General features: G+C 46.1%; 1 protein-coding gene across 2 annotated transcripts; it reads right to left on the bottom strand.

Moving 5' to 3' along the window:
• Positions 1-305: 305 nt before the first annotated feature.
• Positions 306-14681, bottom strand: CD2 (CD2 molecule). 2 transcript variants are annotated; one of them, XM_083855839.1, is made up of 5 exons: positions 14249-14681; positions 7978-8274; positions 5332-5598; positions 3010-3126; positions 306-2131 (listed from the first exon to the last, which is right to left on the bottom strand). In XM_083855839.1, the coding sequence occupies exons 1-5, from the start codon at positions 14292-14294 to the stop codon at positions 1923-1925; spliced, it is 936 nt and encodes a 311-aa protein (XP_083711965.1). In that variant the 5' UTR covers positions 14295-14681; the 3' UTR covers positions 306-1922. The 2 variants fall into 2 exon arrangements, with proteins under 2 accessions (XP_083711965.1, XP_083711964.1); XM_083855838.1 differs by lacking the exon at positions 14249-14681 and adding an exon at positions 11110-11294.
• Between the last annotated feature and the right edge of the window lie 634 nt (positions 14682-15315).

Here is a 15315-nt window from a genome sequence, read left to right as displayed (position 1 = left end):
CAAATGTGTTCACCCACACCAGCCTAAACCCACCAGCTCCTGGCACCCCAGCACCTCCCAGGGATGGAGTGACACCTCCTGCATCCCTGTTTCTGTGGCTCAGGGACCAAAATGTTTTTGTTGCCTCCTTTGTATCAAAGTGTGATACTGAAGTACCAGCACAGCTGTGAACTAAGATCCTCTGCACCCAGTCTCCTCTTTATTTATTCAGTAGAGGGATATAGCATATGCTGTGTTACAAAATAAGCCATGAGACATTTACCAAATGCAATTTTAAATAGCAAAAGCCTGAAAATCAGCTGCAGAAAGCTAAGGGGAGAGCAAGTGGCACTCCCAGGGCTGTTCCTGCTGTCGGAGTTCAAGTGAAGTGACTGAGCTCTGGAGGAGGCAGAGACTTCCTTTTCCTGACAAGTTGCCTCCTTGCCCTTATACCAGAAGATAAAAATAGTCATAATTCCCAGGAAAAAACAAGGCATAGCTGTTTTATCTCCCTGGCACATGTGGGATAGGCCAGCCTGAAAGAGGTGTTAGGTGTCCTTCTGCCAGAGCCATCAGCTAGCTGGCTGGATGTCTCGTGCTCTGTGGCTCTCGTGGCTCTCTCCTCCTTCACCTGCCCTGCCTTTTACCCCAGAGGGGTCGGTGTACTCATCCAGACACTGCTCTGAAACAGGCCAGTGCTCTCAGCTCCTCAGCTGTCCTGTAGAAGCAGTTCTGGACACCCCCAAGGCCCAGAGGAGCAGGCAGTGTCCAGCGTGTGGAAGGTGATGCAGTCCAGCTTCTCCCTTGGGGATGCAGATCTCTCAGCAGCTCTCTGTCATCCCCTGGTTATACCTGAGCTGTTACCTGAGGTGAGACTCAGTTCCTCACCCTCAGCAGGAGGCCCTGAGATGTAAACCCCTGACAATTCAGAGAGTGCCACCAGTAATCCTACTGGCTGGCAGTTTAAGATGCTTTGTTTCACAAGCCAAACAACACCAGACTCTTCTATGCAAAAAAAAATTGTCTGGATAGTCACACAGACTTATGCTGAGAATAAAGGTTTGTTTTATTTGCCTAAAAGTCACAGAGAACTGAGTTGAAACTGTCTCTGAGGAGGCTGTGTAGCACATTCTCCTGGCCCTTGTCAGGACAAAGAGGCTTCACAGAATGTTGTCTCATCCACCCTTTGAAATCCCAGTGCTGGAGAACCTCTCACAGAAATCTCTCTCAGTGTTTCATAAAAAAAAAAAAAAAAAAAAAAAAAACAAAAAAAAAAAAAAAAAAAAAAAAAAAAAAACCTGACCTAACTCTCTCTTGCTACAATTCAAGTTTCTTTTTTAAACACAGTGGAGAAAGGGAAAAGTTTATTCCTGTCCCATGTGTGTTTTTTCCCACACAGGTGTTTCAAGGCTCTCACACGTCCTGTCAATATTTTCTTCTCTGCATTATACAACACAAATCCTTTCAACTTCAGACAAGTATTTAATTACATACAACTATTTTTTTTGGTCCAGAGGGCCATGTATTTGATGCTGAAGCCAAAGAGCTGCCCTAATGTGCAGCAGGAGATAAAACCCCTGTAAGATCCATAGGTCCATTTTGTCTCATTAGAGCTTTAGCTTCTTCTTGGTGAGAACCATCCAAAAAGCACGAAGACAGCAAGGTGCAGTAAAAACAAGTGAACCACAGAAAGACACAGGGCTCAGTGCTCCATATCCATATCCTAACATGAGGACACTGATAGAAAAATGGCCACAGGGATGAATGCCCATCACCTTGAGCCTCCTCCACTGGGTCTCTCCATCTCCATCTGATGCTCTCCCCAATTTTCTGCAGCGAAAGCAGCCTGTCCTGGGCGTTACGCAGGGCTGGGCAGGAGGGGCTTTTCTTTTCCCCGGTGAGTGGAGCGGATAGAGCAGCATCCCTCCTCCCAGGCAGTGCGCTCAGGGCCGTTCCCTGGGCGGGTTGGGAGTCCGTGGCTGCGTGCGGGGCCGGGGCCGGGGCCGGGGCTGCTGCGGCTCCTGCGGCTGCGGGGGCAGCGGGCGCTGCTGCACCCGGGCCTGCCTCGGGGTGGGCTCGGACGGGGGCTGGGGCAGCTCCCGCACCGCCCGCTCACGGTCCATGGGCACAGCCTGCATCGCCCGCTCCTCCTCTGCAAAGACACGAGCACCACGCGGTCAGACACGCGCAAAGTTCTTGGCTCGAACAAGAAAAAAAGCCAAATATTGGGGGTTTAACCTGCCACTCTCAGGTGGTTCCTGCTGTCTCAGTGAACAGCAAAAATCACCTCTGCCTGCACCTCCCAGACCATCGTGAAAGGTTTTGGCTGCCTGGCTGAGCTCGGGGTACCTGGACCTGCCCCATCTGTTGAGGGAAGCAGCTTTTCCAAGGAGGGCACCCCCATCCTGAACCCCTCCTTTTGGAGGCTGCTGAAGGGAAAGTGAGATCTAACCCCAGGCTGGGATTTCCAGACACCTGGAAGCCAGAGATGCCTTTTGCCAGCATTAATTTTCACACACAGAGAAGGAGAAAATTCATACCAACTGGTTTCTCATCACTGACTCATCGTTTCTGAAATATTACTCATCACTTAGAGGTTGAGGGATTTACCTCTTGAGACACTGTGTTGGCCTTAAACACACAGCAAACTGTTTCAGAGAGGCCAGGCACCGTGAAATAATCACTAAAATATTCATTCTCATTTTCTCAGAGTCATTTTCTTAATTCCTGCTGAATCCAGGCCCAAGAACTGAGGATATGGTGTCACTGCACAGCTGAGGCAGTGATCTGTACCACTCAAAAGAGAACAGCCATAATGTCAAATAATACTCAGGTGGCTTTGCTCAAAGCACGTATCAGAAAGTGAGCCTGGCAATGCCAGCTGATCAACACAGATCCACCATATGCTAAAACCAGGTTATTGCTCGTGTCAGGGCAGACAGAATGCTCCTGACCACAGGGTTGCTGTCAATGGGAAGCCCTAATATTTTAGGTGTCTTGGTAGCAAAACAAAGCCCCTTAAACACTTACCACAAACTTCATGCCTTTTTTTCTTCCTTCTGATACAATAAATAAGACAAATCACAAAGCTGACAAAGAAGACTGCTCCTCCTGCTATGATTAAGATGAGATAAAAGTCCATCTTGCCTAATTAAGGGGATGAAAGAGGATGTTAGATGGGAAGAAACAACTTTCACAACATTTACTTAGAATTCTGTATTTTCTTCCATTGACTGTAAGGGCAGACCAGCAGACACCCCACCCTTTGCCTTTTCCCTGTGCACAGCAGAAAGTTGCTGCTCCTCATTGTTGAGAATTTTGATTGGTCCCTGATGGATTAAAGTTCTGCAGAAAATTGAAGCCTGAGCATTCATGTGTGCCAGCTCACTGTATTTAAATTGTCACTTGTTTCAGTTGCCAGTGTTACACCAAGATGTATTTTGCTTTTTCTATGCCTGTTTCTCCCAGATGAGTCAAAGAGGAGCCCAGGAAGATTCACATATAATTACACTTCCATGAAAAGCTGGCTGAGCTGAAGCCCACATGAAATTTACTTTGCCTGTAAAGGTCAAAATTCAAAGTGATTTGTCTCAAATGCAGGACTAAGTGTTCACAGAGGGTAGCAGGGTTAGGAGGAAATTCGACTGCAAGATGAGGGATTTTTAATCTACTATGGAGCTGGCAGAGTCCTGCCACTACATAGAAAAGTTTGAGAGGTATTTAGTTTGGGTAGGAAGAGTGGTGCTCCATGGCTTTAGGGGGGTTTTGGTGTCTGAGAAATGCTGTGTTTGTACCTTAAAGATCGTTGGCATTTCTCTGTTAATGATGTGAGAAAAAAAAACAAACTCTCCGACCCTGTGAAAAAAGAGCATTTCTCAAGGGTGAGAAAAAGAGAAATCAAAATTGTGTAGGTGACGGCCAATGTCTGTCTACAGCAGCATTTGCAGGCAGAACTGTGCTTGCCTGGCTTGTGTCCTGGCATGGGCAGCTCCAGCCAGCATTTCCTCATCCAGACATGGTGTTTGGGATAGTTTGTCCTGTCTTAAACAAACCTAATCCAGGCATTGCCTAATCCATGCTTTCATACCTGGCTCCAAAGCCCATGCCACATCCTGCTCGCCCCTTCCCTATGCTAACACCAATGGGACTGTGCAGTCCATCAGGTCAGCCAGCAGCACAAAAATACATTGCTTGGCTATTTTTGAAATCAGGAGGATTATTCAGGAGGCAACAGGCACACAGGGGATCAGAGGCCATCCTGTTGCTCAGCTCTTTGGCCTTCAGTCAGCCTCAGCAGACCTGGGATCACTCCACTAAAGCCTTTATGCCTTAAGGCTTGCTCCCTCCTTTCTCACGCCATGGGCTGTCCTTCAAACTTGGACTTTCCCTAAATTCACTATGGCAGAAATAGGTAAAAATTGGAAATACCGAGCCAGCTCTTGTGAGCCCTTCTCAACTCTCCACCAGCTCCAGCAGGAATCCAGAGTAAGAGAAAGCTTCAAGCAGAGCACTCATGGTTGGGTGGGATGAACCCAAGCCTGGCAAATTCAAGGACTTTTCCCCAGCACTGCACTGGATTTCTGAACTTTGAGCTGAACACCAAGGTCAGTGTGATCTGCCCTGTGTTTGTGCCTTAGCTTTCAACACTTTTACGTGGGAGGATGACACCTGTGATCTCTTCCTACTGAATCATTTTCAGCATGACTCTGCCCCTTTAAAATGCAAACCTCTCAGTCCTTTTGCTGCGTCTGTGGTTTAGAAAGATGAGGCTTCAACTGAATAGGAAAACCATGGAACATTTGAGTCATGCTTATCTGACCCATGTAAGCCCAAAGTGAAATCCTCCATAACTTCCCCTCTGACTTCTAGGACAAGCTGAAGAGTCCAAGCAGCTTATTTTTCCCCTTGTGAGAGAACTCATCCACACCCATGGGCATCAGGCAACCACCACATTCATAGACATTATTACGGAGAGGAGAAAAACAAAATGGATTTCCCCACAGGAGAAGGGGAGGAGGAAAACCCCTCTCACATTCCATTGCCCTCAGCTTGATCACTCTATCATTAGAGTAGGGATACCTTAAGGGTAGCAGTGGGGCTGGTAGCAGCAGGATGGGGAGCAGAGAGATGTGACAAGGCTGGAGAATTCCAGGCAGAAAGCATGACTTGCATCCTGGCTACCACAGCAGCATCAGATCCCAATAACTGGGCTGGAATTAAACTCACAGTACTGGGTACTTGGGATTTCTGTGCTCCTGGCACCTACAGATGTTACACAGTCCTACAGATGTGTGCAACTGCATCAGGCAGTGTGGTCCACCCTGGCACATTCCAATTAAAGAGATTGCTTACCTGAACACTTAATTACTTTTTCAGCCATTTTTTCACTGACTTGGTTCTTAGCAACACATCTGAACATCCCAGAATTCCACGCACGCCATTCCAGCACTGTTGCATTCCTTTGGATTTTTTTCCCATTGGGTTGAATCAGTTCTATCATAAATGCTTCATCCTTAGCTTTCTCTTTTGCTTCATCCTTGGCCTTGTGTTTGGCTTCACACTTGACAGATACACTTTTATTCACACAGTCACCAGTAAGGATTGGCTGAGGGACAGGATCTGAAAAAGAAGGAAAGGGACAGGCACATCTGAGAGACTTTCTCCTCTGTTATAAAGCAGAACAGAGAATTAACCCCAAATCCCCAGCTAATGAGCTCACAGAAGAATGAAGAGCAAATCAGACTTCTACCACAGAAGCAACAAGGCAATAATAAAGAAAGTACAGTAGCCTACATAGTTGGCCCAGTAAAGCAGAGCTGCACACCAGGTAGGTAAGGGGAGGAAGCTGAGTCTTCAGGTGGATGGAAGGGACCCAGAGCCACAGCTTCCTCCACCTCTGGGCCCTGTGTTTTGGTGCAAGTGAAGTTGGTCCTGTTCTGCCTGTGCCCAACAGGACAGATTTTCTCTAAAGCAGGAAAAACTATGAAAAGCTGTTTATGATGCTCTGTGTGCTACCGACAGCACTCAGCACAGCATGGAAGGCACCATGGAAGGCATCAACCCATCAACACAAAACAGACACTTCAGCTCTCAATGAGGTTATGACAGACAAAACTGACTTCTGTCTCTTCTTATGCCCTGCAAACAACTTGCTCCCTTTTGGTTCCAGTTTCTCTATCACTGGTGGCACTGAAAGAGACAGAAAAGCCTGCAGGGTTTTCCTCAAGTAAGAGCAACTGGCAGGGACAGCAAGTGGAAAATAATTATTTCCACCTATAAGACCAGATAAACAAAAAAATGCTATTGCTACCTCTAGTTACAGGCTGTGTAAGTTATAGAGATCATAAATTCTAAAGCAAAAAAGGACTGCTCATAGCACACACAATCAAGGTTCAAACCACAACATCTGCAGCTACCCTTTCCTTGTTAAGCTCAGTCCTCCTCTGCAAACTGGAACCTATTACTCAGAGAAAGATCCCAGTGGGAAACAGAGTCCAGGTGATGGTGTTGTGTGAGGATATCCTTTGGACTATTCCATTTTTAACAACTGTTTGTCCATCCCTAGTAAAAAAGGGCCAACCTGGCTGACAAATTATTCTAGCACCCAACAGTAACTACAGGACTTCCAAAACCATGTGTCAGAGGTAATGCAACCTCTCTGCTGCACAGCAGAGGAAATGATGCAGCACACAGCTGGGCTGGAGCATTAACCTTGACCTGAAATGAGGACACCCCAATGACAGTTCAGTGGCTTAAAACATGAGCAAGAAGCATCATGCTCTGGTGACTTCCTGAATCTGTTTACGGTAATAGCTCCCAAATAGTGAGACATCCTCAGTGCTCAGTAGCCCGTTAGACACGGGGCCTCCCGTTGCACAGAAACCCTTCTAAAACCACTCCAGCTCTCCTTGCTGCCTCAATGAGGCATCATTTCCATAATCCCAGCTGGTGCCCACAAACTCAAGATGTTGGCAAAGGTGTGCATGCTGGCTGAAGAAGGACAGAACAAAACTATCCCCTTACTGGGGAAAAAACTTGTGCTGTCCTACAGCTTAGAGGTCTGGAGAAGTCACAGCAGCTATTAAGGAGCAGAATAGCTATCCCCATCATCCCTACTCACCCCAAAACCTTTGGGCTATTACTCCTCCAATCTCTTAGGACAAGATACAGCACAGGAATGGAGGCTGCCCTGGTGCTTTGAACCCATGCAGCTGAAATCCCCAGGTGTGTGCCTAACTGTGCTTTGAACAGCACAACCATAGGTTTTGTTGTGTTATGCTATGCAAGGATAGGGTGCAGGAATCTTCTTCCACTGCAAATTCAATTCCTGTTGTGGTTTATCTCAGGGAAGGTGACTGCTGGCTATTTTGTATGTTAGAGCAAAAATGGTGGGGGATTCCATTGCCCAAATGCAGGCATTTAGTGCCATCTGGATCCCTGAACTCTCCTCAAGGAGTTGGCAACACAAGTTGCTCAGCTTGCTGGACCAGTGGCCAGAGAACAGAAGTCATAACTCAGTGCCCATAAAATGGCACCAGAAATACCTGAAACTCACAGTGCATCAGCCACAGCTGTACCTCACATAGGCTGCTGTGGTCCTACCAGAGGTTTCTGGAAGTAGGATGCTGCTGGGAGCCCAGTCCCCTCTCAGGGTCCTGGCACTCTTTGTGGTGCTGCAGTAGGACTGACCATCCTCACCCTGCTGTCAGTGTGAATGTGCTCACAGCTTCTTTCTTGGGCACAGCTAGAAACCTGCTGGCTGACAAACAGGGGAGCCAGAAAGAAGCCAGGGATCTGAGGGCATCAGCAGGAGCAAGAGAAGGGAGAAGAGAGGCAGACTGCTGTCAGTGGCAGGAAGGAGAAGGGATGTCCTACAGAAGTCTTCCCACTCCTAACCAGAAAGGAGGGCACAGAGTAGGAAAGGCTGTGGGAGAGAACAGAGCATATCAAGTCTTGTTCAGCTGTGCTGGGAATGCCATGAGAAAAGCAAAAACTCACCCTGAACTAAGAACATTATATTTTCTTCTGCCTTCAGTTTCCCATCCTGCTGGTAAACCGTCACCATGTAGTTCCCGCTGTCCTCTTTCTCCAGGCGCTGGATTTGCAGGGTCCCGTTCCGGAGCATGGCACACCTGCACTGCTCCTTGTTCACAAAGTATTTAACGTTTCCATCTTTGACCTGAACCAGCCTCTGCCTGCCTTTTGTCCATCTTGCCTCATAGATGCTCCCAGGAGCAGTGATGCTGAGGATAGCTGTCTCATTCACTGCCTTGTAAATCCATCTGGTGCTGGAGCCTGTGGAGGGAAGCACAGCCAGCCCATCAGTTGTCTCCAGCAGCCACAGTGGTCACCCAAAAGGTTGTTATTTGCTATGCATCCCCTTCCTGAGCTGCCCAAACCTCTCTGCTTTACTGATGCCATCTTCTTCCCCTGCTCCAAAGAGCTTCTTGATTGTTCATTAGGTCAATGCCAGCATCCAATTTAATTCTGAGAGGCAAGAAAGCTAAGAGTCCAGCCTTCAAAAGCTGGATTTATACCCTGGCTGACTTACTTGGAATGACTCTGGATGCCAAGATTCATGGCCTCCTATTCACTTTAACATGAACTTAGCCCTTCCTGAAAAGAAGATCACTTCTGCATGTTGCACGTGGCACAGGCTGGTACCCAGAGTGCCCATCACTGCAGACATTACTGCAGACAAAATTGTCATGTCCCTAGACAGCAGAATTATTTTCAGCAACCCCAGTGATAGCAATGATGATAATAATAGCAGCCCATGTCAAGCTATGAGTGAATGTAAGGCACTGAACTGGAGGCATACCCACAGCAGTGCCCCTTCCTCTCCCATCCCAGTTACTCTGCCCCACTGGAATGTATCCACTTGATTTCTTTAGCATAGGATCCTGATGGGGCAAGTAAGGCAGGAAGAAACAGCTACCAGCATCCTGTGAACTGAGGGGTGCAAGAGTCATTACATGAAAAGCAATTGCCAAAAAAAAAAAAAAAAAAGTCTTTTCTTTTCTTTTGATTCTAGGTCCTTTCTCCAGAACAGTTAAGAGTAGGAGCTTCCCAAAGGTGGTGTCAGGACTGGGAAGCACCTGAGCATGGGGCTGCCAAAGGGGATATTCAGAATAGCCAAGGCTACTGAACATCCATGGTGTTTCCAGCACTGGTGATGACGTGCTCCTGGAGCAGTGCCTGGGGTGCTCTGCCCGCTCCCCTCCAGGCTGCTTCACCCACCTTCGTTGCCGGCCCCATTTCTGGTGAGCCAGGACTTGGGAAACTTTGCTGGCAGGTCATTTCGAGTGAGGCACTGTCCCCACCCCCGTGGCAGGTGGACAAACCTGCGGGAGGAGGTCGAAATCTGCATGCAAGTGTCAGGTGGGATAAGCTCACTGACACCTGAACGCACGCGCTCAGAGCCACTGCTTATTTAGTTTGTCATTTTCTTGTGCTCATTCCCCCTCGATTTACAGGGTGAAGCCAACCAGCAGGAGGAGATTTCCCTTCTCATCACCACATGGAGCTGATTCTGCTCTAATTTTATATATTTTAAGCGCTTTTTCCCCACAGAGAGAAAAACTGTGTTTATGCATATTTTTATTGCAGTCCTTCATTCCTTGTATGTAGGATAATGATAAATGGCACCACACAGGGGAAACTGAAATCCACTGGCTATTTCATTAAACTAACAACATTAGAGATAATCAGAGAGCTAAAATAGCATGCCTCTGCAACAAGAACCTTAATGCTGTAGTGCTTCTGGCAATTCACCACCTCTAAAGAGCGGTTGTTCTTTCAGCACTGCCTTTCTTGCAAGGTATTTGACGTATCTAATGAAATGTCCTGAAATAAAGCTATCAGCTAAACAGCCTTGGAAGCAGCTGTGCCCCACACAGATGACATTACATGTTATACCCCAATATTTGAATTCTGATGGTTGTTCCTTCTCAGTCATGGACAAGTATTCAGAGCTACTAATAGGACTTCTTTGCATAACAGACACTACTTATATTTTTCTCTCTGAAAGTAAAGGAAAAAAGTAATCTGAGTTTTCAAGGATAACTCAGTGGCATCTCTGTGGATCAGAGACATCTCTAGATATTGACCTGATCTCCAGAGTCTTTCTAGTGGAAATCTGAGTATCCCACATATATGATACTAAAAATATGTTTAGTTCATGAAACGACATTTCTGATTAAAATGCCAACTGAAATGTGCTCCAAAGGGTAGAAAGGTTTTAACTGAGAGCCTACAGTTCACTCACAGTCACAAGAAAGAGTTAAAAGAAAAAAATCCGGCAGTAATTTTAGAGAAGGAAGAAAGTCTCTGAGACAATTTTCCATTCAAGGGAATAATCTCTATTTCTGCTGAGGAAGATGTTTTATAGATTGTGTACATAAAAAAAGAGAAATCCTTATTTATCTGTTAATTTTGTTCCGAAGGAAAAGCAAAGCATTAAGCAGCCATTCATACAATTTTAGTGGAATGAAACAGAGGAAAAAAAAATTTATATAGGTTTGTATTGTCTCCATCTCTTAAAACCTTCCCTACTCTATGAGTTAACACCTTAATTAAGTTTTTAGATTAATATTTTAAAAAATAATGACAACAATAATATGCAAAATATAAAAGATATATGCAGTTGCTTGCTGTTTTCACATCTTAAACTTCAACTCCACTGAAGACACTGAAATATATCACTCTGTTAATATTTATGGAAGAATATAAATTGCACTTTCAAAAGATTTGCAAATCTTTGATAAGAAAAGGAAATTACATGCGATAATGCACAGTGAACTGGATCTCTAATGTAGTACAAGCTACCTCGAGGGCAGAAAGCAAACTGCATGCTGACATTTCTCATTATACATGTGTCAAATTAAGGCTCATTAACTTAAAACCAAAACTCTTTACAGCTTATTATTATAACTGGAATAGGAAACTCAGGTCCTGCCCTCCCCCTGGCTGAAAATTAAATCAAATAATAACAGCAATAACCCAGATGTTTTCACTCATTGGAAAAGTGGAACAAGTTTCATATCAGTAGCAGCCCACCAAGTTGTAAATGCTTTAAAATGCAATTTTAACATCAGCCCAAAAGAGCAAAAAACAGTAAGAAAAACTCACATTTTACACTGGGAAATAAAAGCAGCAAGCACTTGACTAGGAAAATCCTCCTAAAGTTCATTTTCAGGGTCAAAAAAAATCCAGTGTTGCCTTGTGTAATGACAGCTCCTGGCAGGTGAGAGGATTTTCTGCTGTGAGGAAGCAGTGATGGGACATGTCGGTGCAGCCTTTGTGCCCTCCTCCTCTCCTCCAGCACTTCTCATTTCTAGCAGAGGCGGAAATAAGTCTCAACAGGGTGCTTTCTCTGCATGGAGGCAACGTGGGGACACAAAGAAAATGGGCACTAAAATGCAGGAATGCCCTGGAAGTTTGTCCACCCAGCTGGAGGGCCACATGGGGTCCTTGTCCTCCTCAATGCTCACCTGAAGAGCTCAGATCCAGCATCCACATGCCACCATCCTAGTGGGAAGGATGAAGTTTTTTGGGTGGGGGAGTGATGGAAATCCTAATTCTGCCCCACAGCCTCAGCAGCAGCAAGGGGAAAGCAAGCCCAGGACCCCCAGGGAGCAGCAGGTGGCTGTTGGACAATGCTTGGAAAGGAGGCACACTTCCCTTGGAAACCATCAGGATCAGCTTTGCATCAACATCTGGTGTATGAGGGGCTGGCCGGAGCCACAAACGCTTCCTGCAGGCAGGGCCAGCCACCTGAGCAAGCTGGGAGAGGGATGAGCATGGAAGGGGGTGAGAACACTGCCAAAAACCAGCCCTGAAGCTGGCTGCTGTGGGAAAGACAGCAAGGAGAGAAGCTGTGAGGAGGCATGGGAGCTAGGTCCAAAAACATGTGAGAAGCTAATAAAGTCTTTATTCCTGATTCCAACAGGAGACAGATGGAGTGGTGAGGATTTTGAATCACCAGCATAATTCCTCAGCATACACTAGCCACTGAAACCTTCCAGCTTTTTGTCACAAACATAGGCCAAAAAATAAGACAGAAGAAAATCTGTGGCACTAGAAATGTACAACAATAGATAAATCTTTCTTGTTCATTCATGTCATTCTTCTACCTTGAAGTTAAAGGAAGGTCTTGTAAGACACCTTCCCATCTCCAGCTTAATCATTTTTTACTGGTACTAATGAGGTACCTTTCCTTGCAGGAAAACCTAGTTTTTCTTCCTTCTTTCTGCTTCTGTTTCCTTAGAAAGAACACACAAAGGAGGCACACACAAAAGGAGAGAGGAAGCAACAGCAGCAAGATCACATTTCTGTTCCTGACCTCCACCCTCTGTGGCAAGAAACAAGCTGAGGGCAGAGCCCGCCATGCCCAGGTATCTCCTCAGCCAAGGAATCTGTGTCAAGCTCTTGGACACATCTACTTCCAGCCTGAGCACCTAAAGAAATTCGGGCAAAGGCAGCAATCCCAATTTTTCCTCAGTTTTTTGGAGGTTTTTTGCTGGATCCATCAAGCAGAGTGGAAGGAAGCCCAGCATGCTGAAACTACTGTCCATGCTCTGCTCAAATTTGTCTCCCTTTTTCTTCAAGGCAACATCCCTCAAAGCACCACCTGCTTCCAGGGTACCACTGCACATTGTGTTTGCTGGCATGTTCACACTGCCAGGGGATTGTCCATGGTACAAATGAAATGCAAACAGAAAGATGTCTGCGTGTGTGAATGTGAGAGAGAGAAGACAGATAAAGTTCCATAGCGGTAGAACCAAGTGTAAAAAGGATACAGGGAATTCTGCATTCATAATGAACACCAGTACTTCCAGTAAATCAGTTTGGCATGCCCACATGCCACACAGTCTTCTAAACTCACAGCTGAAATGAGTCAGACCAAAAGCTCCTATGGTACAGCAAACCAGCTCACCAAACATCCTGGTTTCTGTTGGAGCAACAGGTAGGCAGGAGCAAGAAATCATTAGTAAAGGATATAAAATGTCTGTTAAAAAATGAGCAGTGAAGAAGCATTTGAGAGAAGAGAGGGCTCAAGGGCTGTCACATCACAGAATTGACACCAGGCCTTGGTATTCCTGAGTACTTGGTGCATGTGCACAAAACTGTCTTGCAAGATTTTGAGGAACAAAAGCCAAAAGCACAGCCAGACCTGCAAAGAGGCACATCACTCACCTGCAGCAAGAATCCCCCATGAGATCCTGGTACATGCATGGTCTATCCCAAAAGCAGCCCCTTTTCTAACCAGCCTCAGAAACCTCCTGCACTGTCAGACCCAGCTGGAGAAAGACAAAGCAGCTCATGTCTCTAAGCTCAGTCTTCCTGCCAAATGACAAGTGGGGAAATGTCAATGTCCTGCCAGCTTTACCCTTCCTCTCTTGAGGAGCAAGACAACATCATGCTGCAGTCCTGTCTGGGCTCTGATCTCCATTTTTGGAGAAGGAAGGGATTTTTTGGATGTTACTTGGAAAGAAGCACTCTAAGTTGTTGCAGTGGTGTCTCTGTTTTCCCTTCAAGGAGAGCCCCAAGGGAAGGCATTGAGGAGAAGGTGCCTGAAGATATCTCTGGAAAGCACAGCAACTCTGGGCTGCTGCCACGGAGAAACTCTAGAAGCCAGCATGTACCTTCAGAGGTGTTGCACAGGATAAACATCCTGAAAACAGCTACAGCAGAGAGCACTGGCAGAGCAGCCCCTGAATGCCCTCAAGGTAGAGGCAGTGGCACACAGAGAGCTGTGGTTGGAGCTGTGAGTGGCCACAGCCCAAGCTGTGCTGGGCAGGACAAGGCAAGCTGTAGATAACAGTGCTCTCACGCTCTTCTCCTCACTGCAGATACCCTCTCTCCTCACACAGGATGTAACACCTCTGGATTAAACAAAACCAGCTAAAAAATGGCAAGGATAGAAAAGTAGATGTCTCCCAGCATGGTGCTGCTGGGCCTGGTTCAGTTAGGCCTGTCCTTAGCATCAAGCTAAGGATGCTTGAGCCTTGTTTAGCCCAATTGCATTGCTACACATGCCCATCTTCTGACACTCAGGGGAGCAGAGGGCTGAGCACAGCCACAACAATGGGCTGTGTGTTGGCACATGTTTGCTCTCTCTCTCTCTCTGGGGCATTGTTTCCACTGCAGAAGCCACAAGGCACTGCACTCGTACATTTGCTTTTGTGGCTTTCTCTTTCCTTTACACTTCTGCTCTTTGTAAGATAGTACACAGTTTCCTCAGAGGGAATGTAAGTATCATATTCACATTTCCTTGTAAAGGTGACAGAGTCCCCCACATCTGAAGGCAACATCTCAAGAGACAATATGCAGCTGTTCCCAGCTCTAAGTTCTCAACTTAGTGATGAGCCAATAAACATTCATGCCTGAGGCTTATTTAAAAAAAAAAAAAAAAAAAAAAAAGGAAAAAAGATTGTTATAAAAAATATTGCTATTTGATGTACTAGAAAAGGAAGACTACGAAAAGTAGATTTGCAGCCCATCTGATAGTTTGTACCATCTTCTCTGGTATGAAACTCAGTTTATGGTAAGTGGTATTTGCATGTGAGTCAGACATCCTGCTCTGAGCACCACCCAAGACCTTCACACCTCTAAACTTCTCAACAGGCCTTTGATGAGGCAGAGTGTGTAAGGAGAAGAGCAAATTAATTTAAATTGGAATGTCAGATGGGCAATATGTGGAGGGGAAGCTTTGGGGAAGAGTAACTTTACTCCTGGGAGCTCTCCTGGGTTTGCACCCTGGCCTGCAGGACTTGGCTCCATCTGGGTTGCCCTGGATGGCAGCTGAGGGCTTCCTGATGGCACATTCCCCCTTACTGTAGCTTTTTATGAAGCAGGACAAATTGTGGGCAGTGGCTGGAACAAGAAAGAAGCAAAGTCAGCCTTAGCAAGGGGCTTTGCCCTGCATTACAGAATGCCAAGGAACTGCTGGCTCCCACGTAGAGTTTCAGCCATTTGGCTGATGAAAGACATTCTGCCTCCTCTTCACTTCTGCCTTACACAGGGGCAGGAAAAGAAAAACTCCAGCTTGAATAAAGTGCTGGAAATATGAAGATCAAATAACTCAAAATGGAGCTTTAGCCAAGGGTTTGGCAGGGATGCTGACTCAGTGCCTCAGAGATAACTGAGAGCCCTGAGTGGCCTGTAAACAATGGAAATCTTCCAGAAATAGTCACACACACACACACTACTGATACTCAAGTAGTTGTCTGCACAAACTTTTTCAGCCTTCTCTCATGAAAAGCAAATTAACATTTTCAAACCATGAATCATGCAGAAAAGTCCTCAGCTGAATATTTGAAGAGATAATTCTCC

The sequence above is a fragment of the Zosterops lateralis genome (genome assembly GCF_965231275.1).
Source record: "Zosterops lateralis genome assembly, chromosome: 2".
Classification (NCBI taxonomy): Eukaryota; Metazoa; Chordata; class Aves; order Passeriformes; family Zosteropidae; genus Zosterops; species Zosterops lateralis.
This window is presented reverse-complemented; position numbering and strand designations above follow the sequence as displayed.

Excerpts from the sequence above, each read along its gene's own strand:
- CD2 (XM_083855838.1), bottom strand. The coding sequence starts at position 11,170 with ATGAACTTTAGGAGGATTTTCCTAGTCAAGTGCTTGCTGCTTTTATTT. Across the intron at positions 5,599-7,977 it reads TATAATGTTCTTAGTTCAGG|ATCCTGTCCCTCAGCCAATC; the intron begins GTGAGTTTTTGC and ends CTTCTTTTTCAG. Across the intron at positions 3,127-5,331 it reads AAAAGTAATTAAGTGTTCAG|GCAAGATGGACTTTTATCTC; the intron begins GTAAGCAATCTC and ends CCCCTTAATTAG.